The sequence below is a fragment of the Balaenoptera borealis genome (genome assembly GCF_965194805.1).
Source record: "Balaenoptera borealis genome assembly, chromosome: 17".
Taxonomy (NCBI): Eukaryota; Metazoa; Chordata; class Mammalia; order Artiodactyla; family Balaenopteridae; genus Balaenoptera; species Balaenoptera borealis.
The window spans coordinates 83,293,292-83,311,319 of record NC_138876.1 but is presented as its reverse complement, the minus strand read 5'-3'; the positions used below and the strand labels follow the sequence as shown (position 1 = coordinate 83,311,319).

Here is an 18,028-nt window from a genome sequence, read left to right as displayed (position 1 = left end):
CAGTGCCCAGAATCGCGCTTGACCACGTTAAACACTTACTTCAACAATCCCAAATATATACATTTGTAGAATAAACTCAAGGCAGTTTCTAACCCATACAGTAGGAAACATGTACTATCGCTAGGCAAAAAGATCAGAAGCCAAAACTCTTCCGCAATTATAAAAGAAAAAAAAGGTAGGTATAAATTGAACATTACCTTGTTTGCTAATAAAGCTGATGAACTCCTGAATTTCTATGAAAGTCTGCACAGACTGCAATTTGGTGAGTCTACTTCTGTGTAAAAGGACATCAATACTAGAATAATTCTGGAAAGAAGTCAGTTAGCACTGGTTACAAGTCAATTCACTGCATTAGATTTTAACACCGTTCTCAACATGAAACAGCAGCTACCCTACAAACGCATCAGCTACACATGACGTCTCAGAGTGGTTAACAATTAGGTCAGAGGAGCAATTAACAAATGGTCTAATTTTCTTTTTTAATTTAGGTTTTCAATTGCATTTCAGTTCAACAAAATCAATAAAAGCAATACAATTGGGTACCGTTGCCTCTATTTGCCACCAATTCTTAAAAATCACAACATCCTATAATGTAAAACCACCAATTACAGAAGGCAATTTTTCTTCTTCGATAAACTTCAAGTGTACTACTCAACCTCAAACACATTTGAAAAGTAGAATAAAGACAGTGACGTCCATATACGGCAACGACAAATGTTTACAGACTCCACACAAGACACGGCTGTAACAACAGAACGAGCCGACACCAAAGGAAGAACACAGAGCCGGGGCTGGCGGGGCCTGCTCTCAGGTGCTCGTCCACAGTGAGAGAAAGAAAACCCCAAGGGGACACAAAACGTGGAACTTTCTAAAACAGAGAAAGGGACTAAAAGGCCCCAGGACCAAGGCCGGTGTGCATGGGCCTCAGGGGAACCAGAACGCGAGGAGGGTGGGCCCGTCACGCGGTCGGCCGGGGGAACCTGCTGCTGTGATTCTCACCCGGGAGTTTACCGATGTCAGAAAAGGTCACAGAGATGGCACATTCCTGGCTGGGATGCCATATTACCTGCAAAAACATCTGAATGCAGTTTCTGATGTAATACTCGGCCCTGTCGACGTCATCTTGCAGGAGGTAGAGGAGACTCAGCTCCTGGCTGTAGCGGAGCTCGAGCAGGGCCCTCCGCAGCTCCGAGGTCACCGCCTCATCCACGAAGGTCAGCAGGGCCTGGTCGCCCTCCCCACGGAGCAGGGACTTGAGCCTGCTGCGGATCATGTGTGGCAGGCAGGTCTCCTGAGGAGCGAGAATCTCATCACCACGGCATCTCTGGGGTCATTTTATAGGTCCAGGTGCCAAAGTGATGGTGCTTAATGCTTCAAATTTTAAAGCACCTAAGGCTACAAATTTTAAAACAAGTTCATCTAAAATGGCTCATTTTATAACCACAAAATACATAAGGACACGGTCTATAGAAAATGGGAACTACTCGTAGCTGAAAGACAACTGGACGTCTGGTACAAAGTGAGGGGCCTCCAGGCACGGCCGAGGACAGCAGTGCGGACGGGCCAGGCGGGCCCAGTGAGACTGCAGCGCCGCGCAGACACGACAGGAAGCGCTCTCCCGGCGGCCACACCGCGGATGCGGACGCGCGTTTCCAGAGGCACCCGCTTCTTCTGCGAGGCTGAGCTGAGAGCGGTGAGCGGTTTAACAGTGCCACGCAGCCTGGGGGGTGTCAGGTCGTATAAACACCCTAATGCTGCACAACCACTGCCCTGGTTTTGGACACTTTTAAACAACTTGCCTAATGAGAGCACACCTGACCATCTAAAACACTTACTTCCGTGACCTCAGAAATGACTCCACGCACCTGATAGAAGGGTTCACTCCACATCTTGCTGAGATCTGGGGCACCCTCGCCGTCAGCGCTGGCCGTGGAGCAGTACGCCAGCGACTTCCATTCGGCAAGCTGGTTGTAACACTCGAGGGATGCAAGTTCCCAAAAGTCCTTCTCGGCTTCCGTGGGCTCACCGTCTGCCCACTCTTGTTTATTGAGGGCCTGGTAAGATGATTTTACAAAGTTGGGAACAGTACAGATGAAAACATTTGCACTGTAGGTTGTGTAACATTCGTACTAAGAACAACCATTTTCAGATTTATGACAAGGGGAGAAAAAAGGGAAAACAGAGTAACTTGAGTGGAATCTAACAGTCAAATGAGTATTAAAAACCCCAGCCAAGACGGAACCACTTCTCTGGGAAACTTAACAATGAAGCCAGTGAATAAGCTGAAGACTTTAAATGACCCATAATTTGATGTAAATACTGTAGATTATTTACTACTTACAGAGTTCTTAGAATGAAAATTAGAAAATAAGACATTTACAGAAAGTTGCAGAAGATTCCACCACCTGGATCTCTCGCACAGGCCACAGACCTGAACTCCAGGTATGTACCTGCTACACAAGCTCAAACACAAACCTGGACTTCAGTCATCGTCCCAAAACCAACTCTTACCTACCTCTTTATAAATTTTTTACTTACTGAATGAAAACAATCTACTCAAATAGAAATTACATAATAATACCAGATACTCAAGTAACATCTTACAATTTTATCGTACTTGGTAAAAAATGTTTTCTTTTATTCAGTGATGTTTTCTTAAAAAGAGTAAGAGATAACAACAATACTTAGCTCACGTTCGGTTATTATGAAACCATTTTCTGATACTACTTTGTGTAAATTCTAAGGAATAAAGCTGAAATATTTGAAGCTCTAAATTCTAAAGCTAACTATTTTTCCATTCAGAGAACAAAAGTGTTTAAGCAACTAACATACTCTGCTAGAGATCAACTTTACCTCGTTATACAGCCGTGCAGCTTCAGAATAATCACTTCTCGCTTCTGCTAATAACGCATCCTGTGTGACCTGCTTTGTTCCTATCTCACTGCTGAAAATACCACGGAGGGTGTCATACTCTCCAATCGACCTGTACAGCCTATAAAACAAACCAAAAAAAAAAAAAAAAAGTCCAAATCAATGAATGCCCCAGTATTTTTAAAGTCTTTACTCTAATGAAATATTAAATCAAGATGTCATATGTTATAATTCACCAAAAAAGATACGTTATTCTTGTTTGGTAAAAATATAAAATCTTAAAAATTTTGAAGTTACCATTAAGTTTTACTACTTTAGCCGTACAGAAGGCAGAAGTTATTCTACAGCGCGTTTAAAGTAAAATCTGAAAATTATAGGTTTACAATGCGTTAAGCTGACTCATTAAATGAGGCTGTTCTGTGTTAATTCATCGCTGAGACACTGCTCTTATCTGTGGTAACCTATTTGGAATCCTTGTCTAGCCCTAAAACTTGGAATGTAGTCAAGAACCCCAAAACAGGTAAATTAGTCCTGGCCCTAGAGATGCCACGTTTTACTCCACGTTCTATGGCCTGAACATGGGCTAGAGCATTCATCTCTGACATTAACACAAACCTGCTGGTCTGTCAGCCAAGCTCCCCCTTTAAGGCAGTCTCAAGTGTTCACTAAGTTCGTTCCCTTCTCCCTAGAGACTTTTTCCCACCTTTTGAGTCTCCACACAAATCAAATGTCCTCTCTTCCTAACCCTGTAGTCGCCTGACCACCAAGCTGAGGACCACTTCCCTCCTGGTCTTCCTGAATTTGGTGCTTCCCTGGGTATGAAATTTCATGTGTTTATTACATCAAAAAGGCCCCACGGGTTCTCTTTCAGAGCCCACTGACTCCAAATTTAGACCAAAAAAATCTAATAGCTATAGCTCTCTTACTGCCCTGCTCATGGGGAGTTAAAGGTAACAAATCAGAGGCAGAGGTAGGGAGGTGGGAAAATAGTCCACAGCCCAGGAGTCCAAGAGGAGACGAAGCTACAAGCATTTTCCAGGAATTCAGAAAACACACCAGCCTCAGGTCCACCCTACACTGGCCCCCGGTCCCTGGACCACATACGCTGTACCGTGGTCAAAACAATGACGTGGGACTTCCCTGGTGGTCCAGTGGCAAAGACCCCGCACTCCCAACGCACGGGGCCTGGGTTCGATCCCTGGTCCGGGAACTAGATCCCACCTGCATGCCGCAACTAAGAGTTCGCATGCCACAACTAAAGATCCCGCACACCACAACAAAGACCCGGCACAGCCAAATGAACAATTAAAAATAAATAAATATTTTTAAAAATTCTGTTTGAAAGGAATGTACAAACATAATATAAAAAGTGTGAGGAAGCATTAATAAAGCTAGAAAAAAAAATGTTTAAAAGTTTAGGCCCTTAAAAGCTGTGTGCTTTATTTATCCAGACAACACCCAAGACCCGAGACTCTGCCCCCTGAAACTCCCAAGCGCACAAGGCGTCACTACTGCCCATGGCCACGCCAGACACAAGAGGGTAAGGACGCCCGCAGGCAGAAGCAGCCCCCGCAGAGGCCCTTCCTCCCGCCCAGGGTGCCGCCCGCGCCGCCGGCGGGGTCTAACCCGCGCTCTGCCGCTCTCGGCACCCGACGCAGCGCCTCGCTACCCACCACGGCGCTCAGTTCAGAGAGACAGGAGCGACCACACAACAGCGGCAAGGCAAGAACCCCCACTCTCACTTCCACTCTTACGCCCAGAACCCGAAGATCTAAAAACCAGTGTTACAGAAAAGAAGCGCAAGTCAAATTTCACCCGAATCCAGCATCCTCAGAATTAGGCACCGGCTTTCTTATGATAAAGCCTCACGTGACCGAAACAGAATTTGTTTTTCCCAAGTAAACAAAGTAACTGTACCAGATGTATCGGCCTCGGCCTCGGCCCCAGCGGGGTCAGGGCCCGGGCTTACCTGGCGAGCTCCATCCATATGCCGACGGCGGGGGGGAGGCCGGGCCTGCCCCGGGCGCGCTTGGCGGGCGGCTCCTGGGGCAGCAGGTGCAACAGCGCTTCCTCCAGCAGGTGGATGGCCCCCGGCTGCTGCAGGCCCGCCAGGCCGGCGCTGCTGACCACGGCCGGGTCCAGGCTCAGCAGGTCGGCGTGTCGGCAGCTGACCTCCTGCGAAGACAGACACGGCGGCCCGCTAGCCCCCGGCTCCCCAGACACCTCTGCCAGCGAGCACCCCGCTCTGCTGAGCACAACGGTCTGACGTTCGCGGTCGTGAAACCACAAGCTCCTCTGTGTGGTTCTGTTAAGCTTCCCCCCACTTGCTCAGAGGAGGAAATGATCTCTTCTTACTGTACACTTCCAATCCAGGATTAATTTAAAGCAACAAAACCACTAGTGGACAGTGAGGGTTTTACACACTTGCTCTATGTCCAGACCACAACCACAGTTTCCCGGAACGTGTAGCGAGGAGACGAGGAGAGCATCTGAGACACAAAGACCTCACAGCCAGTCACCGCAGAGTAGGTGCGCTCGCCCCTCCTACCCGGCAGCCTCCCCACGTCTCCCCACCCGGGGGCTCAGGTGCTCAGCAACACGGAATGGAGGGCTTCGGGAATTATCATGTTGACCTTTACTTTGTAACTCTCAATTTGAGAGTTCTGTATACGCAAAAATAACGAAAAATGAGCCCCAAACCAACATAGAGAACAGTATGACTAGTAGGACAGCATCTCATGACAAGAGAAGACCCGCGTCTGCACGGACATCCGGAAGGGCACCCCCACCCCCCGCCCCGCCAAGCTGCTGGGCCCGGAACCCTCACTGAGACTGACCAGCTACCACCGAGCCAACTTGCACTCAACGCCAGGGGTCTTGGAAGAACACAGATTCTCCAAAGCAAGCAAACAAAAATGCTTGTCAATCTTAGCAGGAACTAGTGGTACAGGAAAGAAAATCCAAATAAAATTCTATTTCCATTCACAACATAGCAGGACTTCCCTGGTGGCGCAGTGGTTAAAAATCCGCCTGCCAATGCAGGGGACACGGGTTCGAGCCCTGGTCCGAGAAGATCCCACATGCCGCGGAGCAACTAAGCCCGTGTGCCACAACTACTGAGCCTGTGCTCTAGAGCCTGTGAGCCGCAACTACTGAAGCCTGTGTGCTCTAGGGCCTGCGTGCTGCAACTACTGAAGCTTGCACGCCTACAGTCTGTGCTCTGCAACAAGAGAAGTCACTGCAATGAGAAGCCTGCACGCCACAACTACTGAGCCCACGCGTCACAACTACTGAAGCCCGCGCACCTAGAGCCCGTGCTCCGCAACAAGAGAAGCCACCGCAATGAGAAGCCCGCACACCTCAACCAAGAGTAGCTCCCCACTCGCCGCAACTAGAGAAAGCCCGCGCGCAGCAATGAAGACCCAACGCAGCCAAAAATAAATAAAATTAAATCTTTAAAAAAAAAAATCACTTTGGGATACAATGTAAAGAGAAACTTATTTTGAAATACTGGCTGATTCAATATAATTTCTCAAGCCTTGTCTTTGGCATCACCAGGAGAAAATCAATGGAGGAATTCTACTTGTAAATTATGAACCAATAAAAATAGAGTATATAAAAAGAAACTGTATTAACAGCTTCACGCTACATCAAAAAAGTACAAAGTAAGAATACTAAGTACTTCATCTCCAGGAATTATTACCCAATCAGTGTGCAAACCAAAGCTACTGATAAACAACACTAAAGAATGTAATTTTTAAATTACTCCAGGGAGGAAACTAGTTACAAAAATACTGAGATGAATCCAAAGGATTTTCTATTAGGGACTTTTGTAACGATCCATGGTTTGAATGGCAAAGAAAACATTTCTTACACGAAAGAGTAATCTTCTAGTAAGTGTGTTCAGTGCTTACAAAAGCACGTCTACACTAGTTCTCTGCTCGAAGAGCACAGCCTTCGAAGCCTTCTCTGAGGGCGGCCTCGCAGTGCCCGTGATGGCGCACAGCCCCCCCCCCGGCCGAGAGGCGGCCGGCCGACCTGCCTCTCCTCCGCCTGCACCGCCCCAGGCCTCTGCATCCCTCGGCCCTCGTGCCCTTCCACCTCTGCCTGTTTACCGCCTGACCCGAGCCCGCCTCTGCCTCCGTCCCCTGCCCACAGCCAGGCACGGGTTGCATCCACGTCCCGAGAGGCCGGCAGGAGGGCTGGGTGCCGCTCGACGCGCAGCTTTAGGCAGAGCACCGAGGGGACTGGCGGGTTCAAGACCTGAACAATTTTACATCAAGTTTGATTTCATTATTCCGTCATATGTAAGATTTTTTTTTTAATACAAATAAATTGTGTCTAACCGTCTGGGAAGAAGCGGCCCCGTCACAGGACATCTGCTCTGTTAAAACCCTCGTTTCAACTGAGAAGCCACGGGAGTCGCTAGATTTCGCCGCCGCGTGAAGGGCGGGAGACGGTGCGCGCGCGGCCTCACCTGGATGCAGGACACGAAGGGCGGGAAGAAGAGGACGGTGGTGCTGAGCAAGTGAGTGAAGTCCTGCAGCAGCTTCTGGGTGGCGCCACGCCTCTCAGACGCGGTCCTGTGCTTGTCCAGCTCCTTGAGGATCCCGGAGCACAGGCTGCTGAAGAGCTGCTTCGCGATGAGCGGATCCCTCTGTAGGACATTCCGGAGGAGGACAGCCCGGGTGACTCACCCACAGCACCGGAGCCGAGCCCGAACACACAAACCGCTGCCCACGCGGCCACCGCACGTCCCAACTCCACGCCGACAGCCGCAGCCGTCGACGGGGAGGACTCGGAACTTAACCCAACGCATCTGTTTGACACATGTCTTATAAGAGGCACGATGGCACGGATCCCGGACCCAGAGATACAGACTCAGAAGCTGGCTCAAGTCCTGCGTGAGTCTGGGCCTGCGGGTCCCTGCCCCAGGCCAGGGGGACACAGGGCTGTCCCTGGGGACTGACAGCAGCCTGGAGACATTGGAAAATGGCCCTGAGCTTAGATGACAGGCCAGAGCCCCGTCACCGTGGCCATTTAATCCCTTGGCGCCAGCAGGAGCCGCCTCCGTCCCGCATGGTGAGTGGCCAGGCTGACGGACACAGCCCGTCCCTCCCGCTGTCCCCGGGCACAGACCCCAGTGCTGAGAACAGCTCCCGGCAGGCAGCGTCTACATTTTTAAAATGAAGGCACGAAAGCAAGAAAAAATAAAAATTTTAAATTATTTTGTTTGATAAAAGCTGTGTCTGAATAAAAAGTATAATTTGATTTTTCTTTATGTTGTTCATTACTTTATTTTAGGTAATGTATTTGTCTTATAAAAAGTCATAACGGTTCTTATATAAAATTTTAGAAAATACGCATCAGGAAACAAGAAGAAAATAAATATCGCCCGTCGTTACACTCCACGGAGACGGTTACTGCCAGGTGGGCCTCTCACTCTGCTACGTGGGGTCCACTTAGTCTGTCAGGGGGCTTCCACGTCTACACCCACTGACTCTTGTGTACAAATTCCTTCCTCTACACGTGAATCTGCAGGTGGGACAAGCGGCCCAGAATCTCACACACACACACAACAGTGCCGCGGGGGAAGTGGTGGGACTCGCGCGTCTGCGACCTGGTCAGCACACTGGGGGCTCACTCAGGTGCTCCGGTGACGTGAGCCGTCCCCACGGAGGGAAGCTGGGGGAGGGGACAGGGGACTTGGGCTATTTTTGCAAATTCCTGTCACTCTATAATTATTTACATTAAATAAAAATCTTACCAAGCAGTAATGGGCTACACAGAATCTATTACTATAATCAACATTAGTACTGCCACTTAAGTCCAGTAAAATATAAGGCATCATGTTTCAGTACCTAGCATAATCATATATTACACGATATATATGATACCCTTCGATTTTAAACATTACTTCAATTAATATCAAAGAAACCTTAATCAGACTTTCAAGGGATAAATATCCTGTTTTTGTCAGAGGATTCAGCGAGAAAACTTCATTCACTCCCAATACACTTATCCCCTAATGACTGAGAAAAATATTCCCAGTCCTCGGCTAGTAAGAGAATTACCAGAGAAGGATACTGGTCCCACTGACACTCTCTTGATCCTCCCCCAAAAGAGGATTTTGTATAATCGATGATTTAAGTGACTTAGCAACTTATACATTGTTTCATTCCCACTGACATTACTGGTGAGAAAAACAGACTCAGTGTGTGACTGGCGCACAGAGACACTGGGCCCAGAGCAAAGTGTCTCGATGGGACCCTGTGTCAGGGTCTCCCGGAGCCAGGCAGCGGCAGAGCCACGACTCAGGACAAGGCCCTTCACTGAGCCCACCATGTGGGACAAATCAGCACCTCTGCCCCGCACAGAGGCAGCCCTGCGAGCACGAGGCGGGTTCCGGCACCGACCTGGGCCACAGCCTGCAAGGGGGCGACCAGGCCGCTGTGCGGGATCTGGATGTCGGGAAGGTCTCCGCGACGGTAACTTCTGTACAGGACGACGTGGGCCTCGTGCTTCATTTTTAACTCACTCTTCATCTCCTAGGGTCGTTAGCAATGGAGGAGGATTAGAATTCTCAGTTAAGAATACCAGTAGCGTGTGAGCTATGAAACTGTCAGCGCCCACCGCTAACAGAAAAGTGAATCAGGGACTTCCCTGGCGGTCCAGCGGTTAAGACTTTGCCTTCCAATGCAGGGGGTGCGGGTTCGATCCCTGGTCCCACATGCCTCGTGGCCAAAAAACCAAAACATAAAACAGAAGCAATATTGTAACGAATTCAATAAAGACTTTAAAAATGGTCCTCATCAGAAAACTCTTTCAAAAAAAAAGTGAATCAATGACAATTTCTAACCAAGACGGTTTAGTCACTACGCTTTACCAGTCTGGCAAATGAAAAATCCACAACAAAAATCACTGTCAGATGAGCAGCGAAGATTATTTAAATATTGATTACAGAGAAATCTGAGTTTCTCTGAGATCAGAGAACTTGATTTAAAACTTTTTAAAGCCATAAACAAACGAGAGGCTGCGTTTCCGTTCTGTTGCTCTTAGGACAAACCTCGCGATGAGCCCCCCCCCACCCCCCGCCGGCCCTGCTCTCTCCACGCGGGGCCCGTGCGCCGCTGCCGGGAACGCAGCCCTGCAGCCGCTCCCTCCGCGGGGACCGCCTCTGCGGAGCCCCCACCCGGCCTCTTTAACAGGCTCCCAGCGTGCCCACCTCCTGGTTAGTTTCCGGCGCTGCCCCTGCCTTCTGTCCGCTGTACGCACCGGACCACAGCTCTGCCAGCAAGCACTCAGGTGACACGCCCCCGGCGCCCCCAGCTGGCGAGCGTGCCCAACGCCCGCCCTCTCCCTGAGACCCTCGGGGATCAGCCCGGTGCCTCTGCCCCCAAGCCCGCTCCTGGCTCCCCACGAAGCCCAGGCAGGATTCAGGCTGAACTCGGGGCTCGCAGCTCAAACGCCTCCAGTGGAATGGGGCTGGCGAGAGGCCTGAAGTGCTGCATTAGTTGTACTGGTTGTCATAGTTACAGGGACGAGAGGGAGACAAAAAGCACGTTTTCTTTCCACAGGAGATCCAGGGGAACCATTCGACCACCTCACGCTCAAATTTGGCAGTTAAGAGGTTGAGGGTTTAAGCTGAGTTAGAACAAGACAGGGTTTTCACTCACAATCTGGCCCTGTAACAGCTGGTCATCCGTACTGATCTGTATCTCACACCGGAGCCAGGGCTACACACACTCTCCCGTCACGTCCACATTTGGAGGAACGTCCAGCCGCCGGTTCGGGCCACACATGTGGCTGCAGCAGGCAGCTCAGCGCCGGCCGTCCTCCTCACCCACCCCCGTGGCACCGCCAGCAGTGCACCCCCTGCTCCCAGCAGCTTGCTGGTCCCGAGCTGGGTCAGGGCTCCGGCCTCGGCGTCCAGAGAGGCTGAAGCTGGGAGGCGGGACCCCAGGGGGACGGGCGGTCCCACCTCCACCACGTGGAGAAAGCCCGTCTGTCCAGAGAGAGCAGCCCCCGAGGGGAGGGCGGACCGGAGCAGCTCAGGGGACCCCCAGCGGGCTGCCGCCACAGTCGGGCTCTAGACCTCTAGACCGACAGGGAGCCTGTGTCCTGGGCCCACGTCCTCTGACAGAAAACAGCTACTTCTGATCAAATGCTAGAAACAGATACAAACCTTCTCTCGCTTTTGCTCAGCAACACCTTTCCTGGCATAAATCAAACTCAGTTTTTCTCGGTCCTTTAGAAACCGTCTGCGTAATCGCAGTATTTCTGCCCGACTGTCTGGACCTGAAGAACAGAAAACAGGCTGGTTATTCGTGGCCGACTTTGTCCTCCTCCCCAGAATCCCTGACACAAAAGCGAGGCTGTCTCTTAGCTCCATCTTTTACCTCCCCTTAGTTTTGTTCTCAAAACAAAGCCCACACAGGAAACCGCTGACCACTTCGGGAAGCTGGCGAACAGAAAGTCGTGCCACCTCGGTGCAGGCCGAGAGCCGTGCGGAGAGAACCGGCAGAGGCCAGACAGCACCCGAGTACAGCAGAGGGGGCTCGGGGACGCGAGGCTGGGGCAGAAACCCCGGGGGCCGTGAGGACTCCTGGAACCCCTGGGCCTGCAGGCAGGAAGGTGGAGATCTGGCCTCTAGGGGACCAACCAGCACACAAGGGGGGCTTCCGCGCCATGGTGGAGGCCAGTCAGCACACACCCAACATGCAGCTACCACTCCAGACGCTGTTTATCGCCCTGGCTGGAACACAGTAAAAAGCTGAAAGTCACCAGTCGCTTGAGGAAAGCTTCAAATAGGAAAAACAGAACCAAACTATAGCAAAACAGCAAAAGCTGAAAGCAGATCGTCTAGGAAAGAGATTCAAAAAATGATCATTTATCACAAAGAGCAGAGTAGATGTTGCAGCAGTGGACCGATGGGATGTTCAGAGACCAAAAAGGCTCATGGAAACTAAAAACAGGGTGTCATCACTTGAAAGCACAGGTTACAAGATAAGGTTAAAGACATGTCCCAGAACAGAGAACAAAAAGGGTAAAAACAGGGACTTCCCTGGTGGTCCAGTGGTAAAGAATCCACCTTCCAAGGCAGGGGACATGGGTTCGACCCCTGGTCGGGGAACTAAGATTCCACGTGCCGCGGGGCAACTAAGCCCACGCGCCTCAACAAGAGATCCCACGTGCCTCAACGTCCCACGTGCCACAACTAAGACCCGATGCGGCCAAAATTTAAAAATAAATAAATAAATGAAATAAATATATTTTTAAAAAAGGGTAAAAACAGAAAATTAGAAGGATAATCCATTAGGTCTGATAGCCAAACAGAATCCCAAAAAGAGAAAACCGACACTTGGAAATCATCAACAAAATCATCCATGGGAGAGGAGGGAACCCTCTTCCTAACGGAAAAGAACATGAAAAAGAACGTATATACATATATATGCATAACTGAATCACTTTGCTGTACAGTAGAAATTAACGCAACGTTGTAAATCAACTATACTTCAATAAATTTTTTAAAAAATAAATAAAATAAAATGTCTAGAGCAATGAAAAACAAAAACAAAACAAACAAACAAAATCACCCAAGCAAAAATATTCCAGAACCAGAAAACAGGAGTTAGCAGCCTGAAAGGGCCTTCCTCAAGCCCAGGAAAATGGACTAAAACAGACCTGCACCTAAGGACCCTTTTGTGACGTTTCCTAAAACTGGTTCTAAAGAGAAGATCCTGAGAGCATCCCCAGAGTAAAGACCCTGTCCTCACAAAGGACCATGACGAGGCCACAGCAGGCTCCTCAGAGTCCAGAGCTCTGTCCCCACAAGCACCAGTGCCTGCAGAGCAGGGACGAGTATCGCGTCACAAGAGCCGCCGCGCTGACCCCTACCCTGGAAGGTCTCCGGGGAGGTGCCCCCCAGAAAGGAGGACCAGATCGAGGAAGGACAGTCTGGGGCCAGCAGCCTGGATGCGGCACTTGGAGGCTCAAGGGAGATTTCACACAGACAACAGCTGTGCAACTCAGAGGAAACTAGGGGACAAATATGTAGAAAGCCAAACATCTAAAGAAAATAGTCATGTGCACAAGAAGCTGCTCCTGTAACTTTGTTTGAAATAATGAGCTAAAAGAAAAAAAGAAAAAAAAAGAAAAGAAAAAGGAAAAAAAAAGGAAAGGGGAAAAAAAGAAAAGAAAAATAAAAAACTCTAAATGTCTATTAACAGAATATTGACAGATAGCCTCTTGTATATTCATTCTACTGAGTCCTATGAAATGATTTAAAATAAACTTGTGCTATGTGTATCAATATGGATAAACAATATTGAACAAAAAGTGTGCATGTAGAAAATAAAAACATTTTATAATATTTTATAAAACATGCACAGCAATGCCTTACTATTTTTATGAATATAAGCTATGAATAAAAGTACATAAATTACCTGTGGAGATGATCTACACAAAATTCAGGATATAAGATTACCTCTGGGAAGGTTATGGAGCGGAGTGAAATACAATTTGGGAGAGTTGTTGTTTAGGGGTTTTTTTTAACTGAAATAATTGTGGCAAAAGTTAAATTTGGTAAAGCCTGGTTGTGGGTATACGGATGTCAAATATATTATTTTTATTTTGTCTATATCTGAAATATTTCATAATTATAAAAATATAAATATAAAAAGAAGTCTGTTGGTCTAGAAACCTGAATGGCTGACACCTGGCAAATAAAGTTGGTAGAAGTAAAAAAAAAAAAAGAAAATAGTCATACACTCAATACCCTGTGATAGACCATGATGGAAAAGAATATAAAAAAAGAACATCTCTGTGTGTGTAACCGAGTCACTGTGCCGTACAGCAGAGATTGGTGCAACACTGTAAATCAACTACACTTCAATAAAAATAAAAAAGAAAGAAAATAGCCATTAACGCCCAGGAAAAATGATTGCACAAGAAAGGAAAACAGGCCCACGTGACCCAAGCTCAGGCGTGAACTGCTCAGGCACGTGGGTGAGCCCAGCGTTAGGGCAGGCGCTTCCCACAAGTGGGTGCGGGGTGGGCGAGGCCCGGGGACGCAGAGCCAGAGAGAGTGACTGAGACCCAAAGGAAAGGGGCAATAAAAACGCCGACCGGAGCTGCGGAAGCCGCACCAGAGACCTGGCCGACGGCGGACGCCGTCGCTTCCCGCGAGTCTGGGGGCGGCTGGCCTGTCTGCTGGCTCCCCACCTGAGCCCCCGCCCCACCCTGCCAGCCTCCTTACCTGCCCAACCCCGGCCCTGAGCTGGCCGTCTGTGTCCTCACTCCCCGCCGCCCAGGCCTGGTCTGACCCGTCTCCACCCCACCCGGACCTCAACCCTCGGAGGCTCAGCCTCCCCATCCGACCTCCTCTAGTGACCCCTAAACTTCCAGAAAGTCACTGAGTGACGGGGCTGAGCCCACTTTACTCAACCGCTTTCTGGACCCCGAACCGTGCTCCCACCGTGCTGGGCTCCAGGCAGGCGCCGGGACGGCCACAGGTGCACGGAGGCGGGCGTTGCAACACACCTCGGCGACCGCCTACCTTTCGCTCCGTTATCCACCTCGTCCCCTGGGAGGCCCAGCCTTTTCTTCCCGAAGTCGGGTCCCACTGACTTCGGGGCTGCCCCGCGCAACCCCTCAGGCCTCTTGTGGGCAAACAGCAAGGACGAGGACGAGGACGAGGACGAGGACGAGGACGAGGACGAGGACGAGGACGAGGACTCAGTGGCGGGGGCCGAGCCGTCCCCCAGCGGGTCGATGCTGCCCCCCGTCAGCCAGTGGAAGGAGCCTCTTCCCCCTGCAAACAGGCGTGACAGGCGCGTCAGGGCAGCGGGGACACGCCGGGGACACGCCGCTGGAGAGCAGGGGCCGCCGCCTGGCAGCAGCGACCGGGACGGGAGCCGGCCAGGCCCCCGCGGGAAGACCCGGGCGGCGGACTCCCGCGTCCTCAACGTGAGAAGCGGGAGACACGTCACCTGCTCCTAAGAACGACACTTTGTGCCTGCGACGAGGTACTAAGGTCCACGATTTCTAGCATCAGTGTCATAAAAGTTCCACACTAACTGTCCAAATCACTCCTATTTCTAGAACCAATCGAATGTGAAGAAATCACATACAGGAAAAACACTGAAGTATTTACATAAAACGACTTGGGGATTTCACTCTACAGCTTGTACTTTGCTGATCAAAGGGAACAGCTGACTCATTTGAGAAAGAAAAGTTTAATGAACTACAAACACAGTAGATGAATTTGGTTTAGCTCTGCTTTGCTTCTGAGGTAATAAGGGGTTTTAAACGTGATGCACTAAACGAAACCAAAACATACACGTACTAAGACTTTTCCTGCTTTCTCCAATCAGAAATAACCCTTTTCTTCCCTTTCTTTGCCGTGGTGGACACAGGACACCCATCGGACTCCACGCTTCTAAGGGCCCAGCATGCCTGCTGGCTGAGCGGCCGTCCCCACCTCCACCCCCAGGACTGTCCCCACAGGACTCCTGCCCCCGCCCACCCCCCGAGTCCGCCCTCCAGGAACTCAGCCCCCCTCCTCCTTCACGTCTCCTGGGGGGGCCCTGCTGCCCCGACAGCCGGCGCCCCGCGGCGGACGCGTCACCTGCACTCTGTGTGGGTGTGAAGTCGAGCTGCTGCTGGGTGGCCCGGACCTGCCCAGCCAGCGCCCGCCGAGCCGAGAGGGGCCCATCCTGCGTCCGGGTCTGGAGCGCGCTCTGGGAGGCCTGGGTCTCCAGGAACATCGGCGTGAGGACCGCGCTCCGACAGCGCCAGTCGGGATCAATAGAATACTCCTGCACATGAGAGGTTCAGATGAAGCAGGGGCCCTTCTCGGCAGCACTCACGTGTTTTATTTAAAATCTAATAGTCCCATCAGCACATGCGTACTATAACTTCATGTGTCTCTGTGGGAAGTAGCTATAGCATCTTTTCAAACTGAGTTTTAACAGAACAGTTATCTGCCAACTAAACAAACCCATCAGTACTGGGGAGGGAAAGACCCTTCTCCACTCCTCAGCCTTCAGCACCCAGAGGCTCACTCCCACCTCGGGAAACGCCTCGGCTCCGCTGAGCACCCCGCCCCCACCCGGCGCCCAGACCGCCAGGCGCTGGGCACACGGGGGTGGCAGGGCGGGCTCTGCTCCAGGAGCTCTGAGTCAACGTGCAAATCGCCGCCGGGGCTGCCGGCCGAGGCGCCAACGGGCATCTACGGGGGCGGCGGGAGGGGAGAGAGGAACAGCTCCGTGGCGGCTGAAGGGACGAGGGCGCGCCGCGTGCAGGGTGGCGCACAGGCGGGCGTCGCAGGAAGAACGTGCGTGGGTTCCACATAAAATCAGGAAGCCAGCACCCTGGTCGTCAGGGAGACGCCAACCAAACCGCAGCGAGACATCACCTCGCACCTGTCAGGATGTCTGTCATCAGAAGGGAGCCCTGTGCACCTCTGCTGGGGCTGTAAGCTGGTGCAGCCACTGTGGAAAGCAGTGCGGAGGTTCCTCAGGAAACTAACAATACAACTACCATACGATCCAGCAATTCCACGCCTGCGTATTTATCCAAAGAGAACGAAAACACTAATTTAAAAAGATACAGGCACCCTGGGACTTCCCTGGTGGCGCAGTGGTTAAGAATCCGCTTGCCAATGCACGGGACATGGGTTCGAGCCCTGGTCCTGGAAGATCCCACATGCCACGGAGCAACTAAGCCCGCGAGCCACAGCTACTGAGCCCGCGCGCCACAACTACTGAAGCCTGCGGGCCTAGAGCCCGTGCTCCGCAACAAGAGAAACCACCGCAACGAGAAGCCCGTGCACCGCAACGAAGAGTAGCCCCCTCTCGCCACAACTAGAGAAAGCCCGCGCGCAGCAACGAAGACCCAATGCAGTGGAAAAAAAAAAAAAAAGATAAAGGCACCCTAATGTTCATAGCAGCACTATTTACAATAGCCTAGACATGGGAACAACCTAAGGGTCCATCGACAGATGAATGGATAAAGAAGATGTGGTGTACGTACACACGCACACACGCACACACACAATGGAATACTGCTCAGCCCTGAAAAAGAATGACATCCTGCCATTTGCCAACAACATGGATGGACCTTGAAGACTACATGAAATAAGTCAGAGAGAAAGACAAATACTGTATGGTCTTATTCATATGTAGAATCTGGAACAAAAAATAAACCAAGCTTACAGAAACAGAGAACAGACTGGTGGTGGCGAGGGGTAGGGGGTGGGAGAAATGGGTGAAGGGGGTCAAAAGATACAAACCTCCAGTTATAAAAGAAGTCAGTCCTGGGGTGCAATGCACACATGGTGACTACTGTTAACAACACACTGTGCTGCGTATCTGAAAGCTGCTGAGAGAGCAGAGCTTGCAAGTTCTCACCACAAGAAGAAAACGTGTAACTGGGAGGTGACGGATGTTAACTGGATTTATTGCGGTGACGACTTTGTAATATGTACGAATACCGAATCATTACCTTGTACACCTGAAACTAATCCAATGCCATACGTCATTTATACCTCAATTAAAGAAAAAAGAACGGCGTTTAACACTAGTGGACAATGTCTGCTGAGCAACAGGCAGGGAAAGCTCAGATCACAGGGGTGAGAGCTCACCTGAAACTCACACTCCGACAGAGGGTGCTCAAACACGGGACTGCGGAAGTCGGGGCTCATGCTGGTCATTTCAAGCAGAAAATCTGTCGCTAAACTTAAGAAGTGCACTTCTATCTTAGGAGAATATAAGGAATTTAGGGCCAGCAAGCGGTCCAAGGTGTTTGACGGCAACCTAGTTTCGTGGCTCCAGAAGTTCCGAATCATTAATCTGAAGGGCAGAGAGGAAAGAAGAGAAGGAGGCCTGTACGTGTGCCCGGCAGGGAAGGCATCTCCTCCCCCGCCCAGAGCTCAACACAGGACAACCATACGCAAAGCTGTGTCAAAAGGGTAAGCTGACTTACAATGTATGCGCTGAAGGGGAGAAATATTCCAAAATGTTAGCATATTTAGCAAGAGGTGAGAAACTAGGTGATGTTATTCTCATCTCTCTTACCTGGGAAGTTTTCAAAGATGAGAATACAACATTAGATATTTTGAAACTGAGAAAACATTGAAAGAAATTACATATATAGT

At 50.4% G+C, this 18,028-nt stretch overlaps 1 protein-coding gene across 13 annotated transcripts in view; it reads right to left on the bottom strand.

Annotated features, from left to right (window-relative positions):
* The window catches only part of PRKDC (protein kinase, DNA-activated, catalytic subunit), a 152,519-nt gene that overhangs the window by 33,182 nt on the left and 101,309 nt on the right, over window positions 1–18,028 (bottom strand). For 12 of the 13 annotated variants that reach the window (XR_014236507.1, XM_082364132.1, XM_082364131.1 and 9 more), the window contains 11 exons: window positions 17,516–17,723; window positions 15,500–15,689; window positions 14,429–14,683; window positions 11,057–11,169; window positions 9,288–9,419; window positions 7,349–7,528; window positions 4,841–5,046; window positions 2,854–2,992; window positions 1,866–2,054; window positions 1,067–1,291; window positions 198–306 (listed from right to left, as the gene is read on the bottom strand). Coding sequence is in view for 12 of the 13 variants with exons in the window: in XM_082364132.1 (XP_082220258.1) it covers window positions 198–306; window positions 1,067–1,291; window positions 1,866–2,054; window positions 2,854–2,992; window positions 4,841–5,046; window positions 7,349–7,528; window positions 9,288–9,419; window positions 11,057–11,169; window positions 14,429–14,683; window positions 15,500–15,689; window positions 17,516–17,723 (1,946 nt within the window). In the remaining variant the exon portion in view is untranslated. The remainder of the gene's footprint in view (window positions 1–197; window positions 307–1,066; window positions 1,292–1,865; window positions 2,055–2,853; window positions 2,993–4,840; window positions 5,047–7,348; window positions 7,529–9,287; window positions 9,420–11,056; window positions 11,170–14,428; window positions 14,684–15,499; window positions 15,690–17,515; window positions 17,724–18,028) is intronic. The other variant, XM_082364137.1, reaches the window with a different exon arrangement.